The 9,661-nt window shown below is 38.7% G+C and overlaps 1 protein-coding gene across 1 annotated transcript in view; it reads right to left on the reverse strand.

The window, feature by feature from the left end:
• LOC100533405 (phospholipase C) overlaps positions 1 to 9,661 on the reverse strand; it is a gene marked incomplete at its 5' end in the record, with an annotated part of 64,302 nt that overhangs the window by 8,557 nt on the left and 46,084 nt on the right. Inside the window, 9 exon segments of the mRNA NM_001204688.1 lie at positions 1,462 to 1,647; positions 2,375 to 2,473; positions 2,977 to 3,074; positions 5,014 to 5,160; positions 6,279 to 6,417; positions 7,311 to 7,489; positions 7,876 to 8,024; positions 8,026 to 8,054; positions 8,057 to 8,059. Of these exon segments, the coding sequence (NP_001191617.1) occupies positions 1,462 to 1,647; positions 2,375 to 2,473; positions 2,977 to 3,074; positions 5,014 to 5,160; positions 6,279 to 6,417; positions 7,311 to 7,489; positions 7,876 to 8,024; positions 8,026 to 8,054; positions 8,057 to 8,059 (1,029 nt within the window).

The raw sequence follows: 9,661 nt of genomic DNA on the forward strand, positions 1-9,661 counted from the left end.
ATGGAGACCATGTCCATCAGGGGGGGTGTTTGTTGATGTAGTTGCAAGATGAATTTACATGCCCAATATGAAAACTGAAGGCACCTGACTGTATGTGCATCAGTCGTAGGGCCCCGAGCTGAATCACAATGTGGGGAGAGGATCCAATACTATGCTTTCAAGACTGTACTTTCTAAGAACAAACTGCCACTGACATTCTCTGGCACTTAACTACCTTAACTCTTTGAACCCCATCGGACCGGCGGTAATAACCATGTTCCCCATCAGAGGCTGGGAGCGTCCAGTACTAGTGACAACAGTTTCGTTTTATTTAGTGCTAGTTTTTGGGAACTATTCCCGAAGCAAGTTTTTAGTAATGATTAAGTCTTTGTATACACTATTGAGAAGTTGGAGGCAAATTTTTGGGGATATAATGAGACACAGTGCACTAGGTTTAGGTGGCTGTAGAAAAAAACTCCAGGAAACCGTGGAAAAAACTCAGTGCTTAAAAAGTTAAATTACAGAGTTCTATCTGCTTTGAGTTTTGAGTAATTTGACGTGAAAAATTTTGAGTTTCACAAAATGTCAAGCTTTTTTTAATGCAATTCTTTGAGTGTCTTGACAACAACTCCGAAAAATCTCATGATTTTGATAGAGCAGTTAGAACATTTGTTTTCTGACCTCATGGTCTTAGTTACTCAAAACGGTAAAAATTGACAGATAAAACGTTGTAATTATAAAGCAGCAACTTGTTGGCCACAGAGACCAATATAACCAAATACTATCATATGTGGAGATGTTGACGACTGAAGGCCAATGGACTGCTTTTTTCGGTACCATGGAGTACAGAAAAAGTGTAAAGTCCATTAAGACACAGAAGACTAAGAAACATCCATCTCGAACAGGACTGATAAAAAAATCCCCTCAACTAATTATATCTGAGCGGTCCTTCACAGTAGCCAAAGCTTTAATCCAAAATTACGTGCAGCCTGTGTGATGCACACATATATAATAGCGTTTCTCATCTAATCTATGAATCTGAATAAGACTTTGTACGAAGCTTAACTTAGAGAAGTTACATTCCTCCATCTTTATATTTATGTCCTATCTTTGTATTGAGTTAAGTTGTACAAAAATTATACCAAATCAAGGAATCGGGGAAATCAGTTTTGGGGTCAGTGAGTAAAAAAACCAAACCTATCTTGGGGGAACTTTCAACCACGAAAATTTACAGCTTGGCATTATCCCAAAACTAATTTTAAGATGATATTAAATCTAATTACTACTGTCATGGACAGGTGGAACACGTAAAAGTAACTACATAAAAAATGTTGGATATATGTGCAACAACATAAAAAGTGATGAGCCCCCCAAAAATGTAAAGATCCAATGGTCGGAAAAACGAGGATTTCCTCGACTTCATCATTTTGATGAACGGCCCATTTCATCACTCTGACATACACACAGATGTATTTTACTTACATCCCCTCTCATGGAGTAAGAGAGTGAGACAGACTCTCCCGAGTTTGCGATTCTGGAGGACAAGAGCCGGATGCACTGCTTGAGGTTGGCGATAGGGGCTAAACAACATGAGTCCTTGAAGGTGGCCAGGGACAGCTGGACATTGTCCCGCAGGTCAGTTCCCTCCCGCAGAGGTTGGATGGCCATCTGAGAACAAGACAATAAGTAGGCCTATGTTGATGGAGTTTGACGCAAACTGGTAAATTGTGAGATTCAGATTTTAGCTCTATGGAAATAGATATATGTCTAATTTATAGATAAAGATTGTGCAATTCATAAGTATGAAATAATAAAATACATGTTATGCTTAAAGAAAATGGCATCAATTGAAAATCTATAAATTTGACCCCAGGTGTCGATTTTCAGCAGAAATCTCCCTTCCTGAACTGTAACTCAATTTGTTAGCAAGCCTCAATTAATTTTATATATTTTATATAACAATATAACATACTACTCTTCATCAGATGTACATAAACATGTAGCCTCAGCAACAAAAAAAATTACACAGTACACTGTAAAGTAGCATTACAGGAGTTGGGCATTTTGTTACTGACACTATCAACAAAGATCATGATACAAAGCTCACAATTTATATTACCACTACTACTACAATAAGACTGCCTTTCAATAGCAAATATTCCTAATCTAAAACAGATTCCATGCGCATTACAAGAGAGAGAGAAAGAGAGAGCGAGAGAGAGAGATAGAGAGAGAGAGAGAGAGAAGAGAGAGACAGGACAAACATATAGACAGATATAGAAAGAGTAGAGAGAAGAGAGGCCTTTACAGCTGTTGTGTACACAACCAAACATCATGTTTTGCTGAGATATGAAAGAAACTGCTAGTAGCAATACTAAAAAAAAGGGTTGCTCACCTTAAAAGTTTCATCAATGCTCTTGACCCCAACAGACTTCATGCTGGTGTAGTCTCGAGAGCGCCGAGTTTTCTTCACAGACAGGCCTCGTTTGTTCACCTTCTGAAACAAAAGCTATGCAGTCAAACTGGAACACAGTGGAAAGAACACAGGAACACAAGAAAATAGGGCCTAATAAGTAATGACATCATCATCATTGGAAGAGTAAGAAGTAGAAAAAGGAGGAGGAGGAGGAGGAAGAAAAAGAAGAAAAAGAGGAAGAAGAAGAGGAAGAAGAAGAGGAAGAAGAAGAGGAAGAAGAAGAGGAAGTGGAAGAAGAGGAAGAAGAAGAGGAAGAAGAAATAATAGTAATCGTACTCATACAGTACAAGTCCATGCTCTACAATATGCTCTATGTGCTTTACAACTATAATTGTTGTGGTGTTGCGTGTTCTGTAACACTGACATATCATTGTAGGTATATATTTTTGCTTGTATCTATGCCATTGCCACATACCTAATTTTGACATGGAGAGTCACAAACATTTTAAAATTTCATATCTTTTATCTTATTTTACAGAAAAACAACGAGTTCCAGTCAATGTCTTAACTAGCACACTCACCCCTCCTCCGCGCTTGTTGGTGATGGCCACATGAATGAATAGCGTACAGTTTTCCATTACACTGCCTGTGTTGGACAACAACTGAATGTGCCGATAACCTGGAGGAAAGGAACAGTTTGTTTCCTGAGAGATGGATCACATGTGCTACTGTTGTTATGGCCCAAATGTTAATTAAAAAGGATATATATATATACACATAAATATATATATATACACACACACGGAAAATGCCAGTGCTGTTGCAAGAAAAGCGAGGAACTCTGTTCAACCTTGCTTAACAGGATGGATAAATAACAATAGATCTCTGATTTTTCCTGAAACAACAACAATAACATAATGGAAATACTGAAACAACATAAAAGGAACAGACCCCACCACCGAGTAACCACCCGCAGAGAAGAAATTAACTCTTTTCCTACCAGGCCAAAATCCACCACTGGCCAAGGGCTTTTCCCTGACCTATTTTTTCGCCTCTACTCTGCCACAGAAAAATGTCAAAACATCCAACTAAACACACACAAACTATATCTTATCGCCCATCAAACTGAAGGTTGAAAAATAATCTATCAGATGGCGATACAATATTGAAGATTTATTCCAATTATATTAGTTTGGAGTTTCTAAAAGTGATAATGCAATATCCAAGGTGTGATATGAAATCAACAATTTTGCAGCTTTGAAAGGTCATATCTAAAAAAGTACAACAACAGCATCATTCAAACTCCCCAAGTAGGTTGCCTCAAGTAATGCAAAGAAATGCTGAAAGTTATGTATGTGTACCTAATATAGAAGTGAAAATATGAGACATATACTGAAGTCAAGGTAGCGCTTTTTTCCCCTCGTATCTACGTTTCGAAGGGGACAAAAAAAGCGCTGAAATGACTAAAAATCGTCTCTCGGTACTATATCTTCTTTCATATCTGCTAACAGGAAGTCTATTCTATTATTGTGAAAACGTGGATCGGCCGAGAACTTCGTGGGTTTTTTTTTCCATTACTGGATTGGAATAGATAGCGAACCACTCGAGCCGTATTATGCGGCTCTCGGTACAGCGAGGCCCGGTCCGTGAGCCGCAAAATGCTGCTCGTGGTAGGGAAAGTGTTAAAGAATTTTGTTGATATAAAGCCCAAAAAACCCATTCATGGACACAGTATATTCACAGATGCTATCCACACCCTTCCTCCCTCCCACAGTCAACACAAGCAATAATTGATGGGGAACTATTCTGACAGCAGCATATATAATAGCATTCAAGCAAATTGGAAAACTTACCCAATTATTTTGATTACTCCTTGAACGCTAACTAAAATAAAATTGACTATTCAACGTTACTTTCCCATTCTGCACAGAAATACAGCATTAAAACTTTTAAAAAGTTTTTTGAGCAATAAATGGGATGAAAACTGACAATACAAAAGTATCAGAGGAGAAATAAGAACAAAGTCACTTCTGTCGTGAATCTAATTTTCAAAACACCAAATTGGCCTATGTGAATAGCAAGACATAGAAATCGGTTAACCCTATCCGTACGCCCTGGGGTCATTTTGTACCCCCAGGGTTGTATTCTTCACATTTTAGAATACTTCTAGTACGAAGATCTCTTTGAAACTTTTCAGTTTTGCTCATAAAATCATTTTGACAGACGGCTATGCAAAATGTACGGATCGGATTAACGAGTAAATTTCCTCTTTGGAAAGTGGTGGCACAGAGTTCTCCATGTCGTATAGATACGATAGTAAAACATGACGTATGGATAGGGTAAAGGTTCTATAGTGCAAAATTAAAACCAGCAAAACCATCATTACAATTTTCCACCTGTTTGCATTTACTTTCTTTTTCTGTCATGTGCCTGCTTCCAATTTCCAAGGACTCCAACTGATTCATGTGAACTTTTGTTAGTTGAGATAAAATAAATGCCTGTAACTACACAGATTTTGCTAAGGCCAGATTACTCATTGATTCAGTTATTTGTAAATGTTTCCCTCACGAATTAAATCAGAAATTTTAATTGGTTCATTCTTTTTTTCAAATTCTCACCTGTTTGCATACACTCAAAGGGAATTGTGTACTGTCCAATGAACTCGTCCCCAATGTAGTCATCATCCAGAATTGCAAACCTGACCAGAGCCAGCTCAGGCAGGTTTATCTGGAACTCAAAACTCTCATCAAAGATCGGGTTGTAGCCTGCAAAACAATGCAAAAGTTGCCGTGAATCTCTGGATTTTCTGCCTATTGCTTAAGTACTAGCCCATCTGCATGTCTTGGACAAGTCTTTTATAAATGACGATTTCATTCACATTGTCAAGAACCAGCCTTTCCTACCTGAGCTATTAGGAACACACTTGTCACAGGCTGGGGCATAAACACGCCTGACCTCGAGGAAATTATTAACTCTTTCTGTCATTATTAAGTGATTCCTTTAAAGTTTCTAAGCAACAAAAAATCCTTTTCACAAACATTTTGAGGATATATTTTCAGTTGAGTAATACCGACCTGCCACTCTATGAAATCTAAAAATCAGGATCTCGGGGGGGGGGGGGATTCTAAAAAGCGAATTTGGTGAAAAAAATCAGGATCAACGACAAATCACCAAGGTGACTACTAAGTTGACTTAAAAATTTCTCAGAGGTGTCCATATATCCATGTATACTTTCATATTATGCCCTCTGAGTGCATGCGTGTGTTTTCATTAGTTTTTTAAATCCTGAAGTATCACGTCAAGCACTCCTAGTCCAAGTGTCTTTTTCCCCCCCCCCACCCCGATAAGTCCCAAACGACGCTTCAACCGGTCCCTGACTCATGCGGAACTCGCACACCGGAGTCATGTCAGGTAATGCGAACGCGGGATTGAAACAGTTTTACTGATAGGTTTAAACAAAAGCAAAAGTAACCTAGATCTTGAGAATGCCCCAAGTCAGAAAGTTAAATTATTACTACTTCCATTTTATAGTTAATTTGAAATAACACATGCGAGCAAAGATCCAAAACAAATTGGGGCGAGTCAACTATTAATACCAAATCCGGCATTGATATTTAGGAAAATAGTGTTTCAAGTTTCTGCAGACAAAAAGACTAATGGGAGCTTCCAGCTACAGTGAAGAGAGCAGAGTAAGCTTTTAGAAAAATCGGGCACAACAGACAAGACCAAAAAAATCGGGATACATGCAATCAAAATTTACAAGCTTGAGATTCGGAGAAAAAAAATCGGGTTATCCCAAATAAATCAGGATGAGTGGCAGATCTGGTCATTTCTACAGCAGCACATACCAAAAAAAAATAACCAAAAAAAAAACCCAGCTCACCATTGTGAGGAACAGTCTTTGTTCTTTCCTCTGCACAATCTGAAGGGATGCCAAAAACCTCAATGGTCACATAAGGGTCAGTCACATCACCTTTAGCAGCTGAGCCCTTAGGTTTAGGAAAGTTCTGGCCACTGATTATCTGGAAAAGATAAAAATAAAAATGAAGTTCCAATTTCCAGTGAAACATGTTCAGAGTCGGTAAAAATACAAACCACTTTCTGAGTAGATTTGTGTAAAATATTGAAACAGATAGTTCTTGCATTCTTCAGGAAAAAGAAAAAAAATTTCAGGTTGTATGCAGCAGACTGCAGAGGTCTCACAACTAATGCCAGTGTTGTAACCAATCAAGCTATTGTTTAAAAACCACCGACATATTTTTAAGATGCTGTAGAAAGAGCTTTAATTATGGTACTACGGTACAAAAACTTCAGTGAAGATTCTACAGCCAAAAAGCTAATGTCTTTCTTGATGCACAATAAACCATTACTTTATTTAGGTCAAAATGAGTCTATCATGCTTAGGGGAATCTTCCCTGGTCCACATGTTCAAACAAACAAAAATTGATCAGAAACACTTTAGAAGTTCTACAGCCCACAAACAATAGTGAAGATAATCTTCACCTTCAATTTACTGAATGCTAAAAAAAAATAGAACAACAGCAAATATGCAACCAACACAGACACTTACCCATTATATTAGGCCAGGGCTCAAAATAATACTTAATTCACTAAAATTGAAGTAAATATCAATCTGAGACTTTTTAGTATTTTTCTTTTCACCCAATACAAGAAAACTATATCTACCTTTGCAAGAGGGCATGATTTTGAGGTTCAATGTTCTTATTTAGAATGATATCAATATCAATCCTACTATATATACATGCTTGTCAATTTTCTCCTTCCTTCTTTAATTTGGACATACTGAATAAAAATACAACATGTGGTCCTCTGTAAAAATTTAAGCACACTCTTTCATTGGACCACATTTCGCTATAACAAAATTAGAACTCAACAAATAATGCTGAGCACCTACTTTAACATGAAGTATCTGCGGCGAGATGCCAGGAATGACATCTCTTGTGTTGGCGCTGAAGTAAGCAATCTCCTCTCTCATGATGGCAGGTTTGAGGGTGTACCCACAGCCACCGTTCTTCTGGAACCATCCGTGGTAGAGGTCCATCATCAGACCCGCTGTCTGGAAGTTCAAGGCCACTGTGCAGGTGCAAGAGGGGAAAAATGTTCAGCTATTTGGTTCTTTTTCGTGTTCTGGTAATTCGCCTCATATCCAACAAGACATTCCTACAAGACACAAGCAATTCATTCTGAAAGAGGTGAACTTGTCAAAGTACATAAAAAAAGCAAGTGGGACAAGGGATAATGAGGGAGAGGAGAATTTATGCTGAATAAGAATTAAAATTTTTAAATAAAATTTTAAAAAATCATAATAGGTTTATTTATTCAGATTTAAAGACCAATCTAATGATGTGTATGTCATTCTCAGGTTTCGTACCAAAAGAGGGCTCCTAGCATAATGAGAAACCCCCAACAGAAATAAAGAGTTTTTTTAAAAAAAAGAAAAAAGAACATCTTCCACCCACCCATGTGACAACCGCAGTTCCAGAGATCTTGAGGGTTGTAGTTACTGGAGTCAATCCTCATGCCATTGGGGTAGATACGAGACAGGAACTTCTTGTTGTGGTTGACAAACTCTTCCGGGAATGACATGGCCAGCTTGAGAGCCTGTGACTCACTGAAAGAGTTGATCTCCCAGCACTTCTCTGAAACACAATACCACAACACAGAAATATCATCCGTTTACAAAGAACATTCATAGCTTAGATCAAAGCCCACGGGTGTAGGGAAGCGAATGCCAGTCTAATGACAATGGATTGTAAAAGTTTTACATCTGCATCAACACAATTTTAACAGTTTATGAAGCAGGCTGCTTTCACTCTGCCTGCCAGGGCTGACTTGGGATGAGTGGTACACAGCATCAAACAGAAAGACAAAGATACACTTTCCCAAATAGAAATTGAACGTATGTCTTTCATGCGCAACAGCAAAGACCCTAACCATTCATCATAGAGACCAGTTCATCTCCAGCTGAAAGATGAAGACAAAAGCAAAAATGGCAGATAAACAACCATTGAAGAAACAGAACAACCTCACATGTCTTTTCCTTGTTTTCACAGCAACTGGCAATTTTTGGTAAGCAATGGCAGTATGAAGAAGTCTTGGTTGAAGCAAATTACAGATGACAGCTTATGACGAATATACGAAAGCGACAGGCAAATTTCATTAGACACACAAAGTGGAAAGAAGCATTGGAGAATATTGTAACAAACAGGCAAGTTTGAAGGAAAGAGAGGCAGAGGCAGACAAAGGGAAAAGATACTGGACAATTTGACAAAGAGGCTGGGAACACACCAAGAACAACAGACACCATCGCTGCAACGCAAGACAGATGGAAGTGGAGGTCCATGATTGCCTACACCAGTCAGCAAGGCACCCGATGATTGGCAGTATACAGGAAATGAAATATAGAAAGATACAGTCAAAACACTGTCATCATCAGCAACGAGGGAAGCCTAAATGTAAAAATATTATAGCCTCATCTTGACAATCCTATGACTTTTTAACTGACACCAAACAGTGTCTGCTGTATACTGGTAAAGGTTACTGCTGTTGCACGCACAAGATGTTTGTGCATTTGGAACCACAATCTCTCAAAGCAAATTGCTAAATATACAAACATTGTTCTATTTACAAACTACAAGCATACTTTACACCCGATGAAAAAAAACAAGCTGTTTCCCTGAAGAAAACCCTATAACTGTAACTGTAAGCAAATTTCAAAACAAAACGTCCCTGGTATATATAAATATACAGAGTGAGAGGGAGAGAGAGAGAGAGAGAGAGAGAGAGAGAGAGAGAGAGAGAGAGAGAGAGAGAGAGAGAGAGAGAGAGAGAGGGGGGGAGTGTGAAAGAGAGAGAGAAAGAGAGAGAGGGAAAGGAAGAGAGAAAGGAACAACGAGAGAAAGGCAGTTGGCGCCCTCTTTATCACGATGCGGGTGGCCGTTAACGACCCCTTACCCCGGGTGAGTCCCCACTTAGTACGGAAAGACTACAGTGACTAACAGACGTACTGGGGCTGGAGTGAGTGATAATTGAGGCAGAGGCAGAGAGAGGGAGAAAGAAAGCAAGAGAGGGAGAGAAAGAGACAGACAGAGAAAAAAAAAAAGAGAGAGAGAGAGAGAGAGAGAGAGAGAGAGAGAAAGAGAGAGAGAGAGAAAGCAGGGAGAGGATAAGAGAAAGAAACAAAGATAGAGACAGAGAAACGCATCGAGAGACTAAGAGAGACAGATCGACAGAGAGAGAGAGAGA

The sequence above is a fragment of the Aplysia californica genome, unplaced genomic scaffold (assembly GCF_000002075.1).
Source record: "Aplysia californica isolate F4 #8 unplaced genomic scaffold, AplCal3.0 scaffold00788, whole genome shotgun sequence".
NCBI lineage: Eukaryota > Metazoa > Mollusca > Gastropoda > Aplysiida > Aplysiidae > Aplysia > Aplysia californica.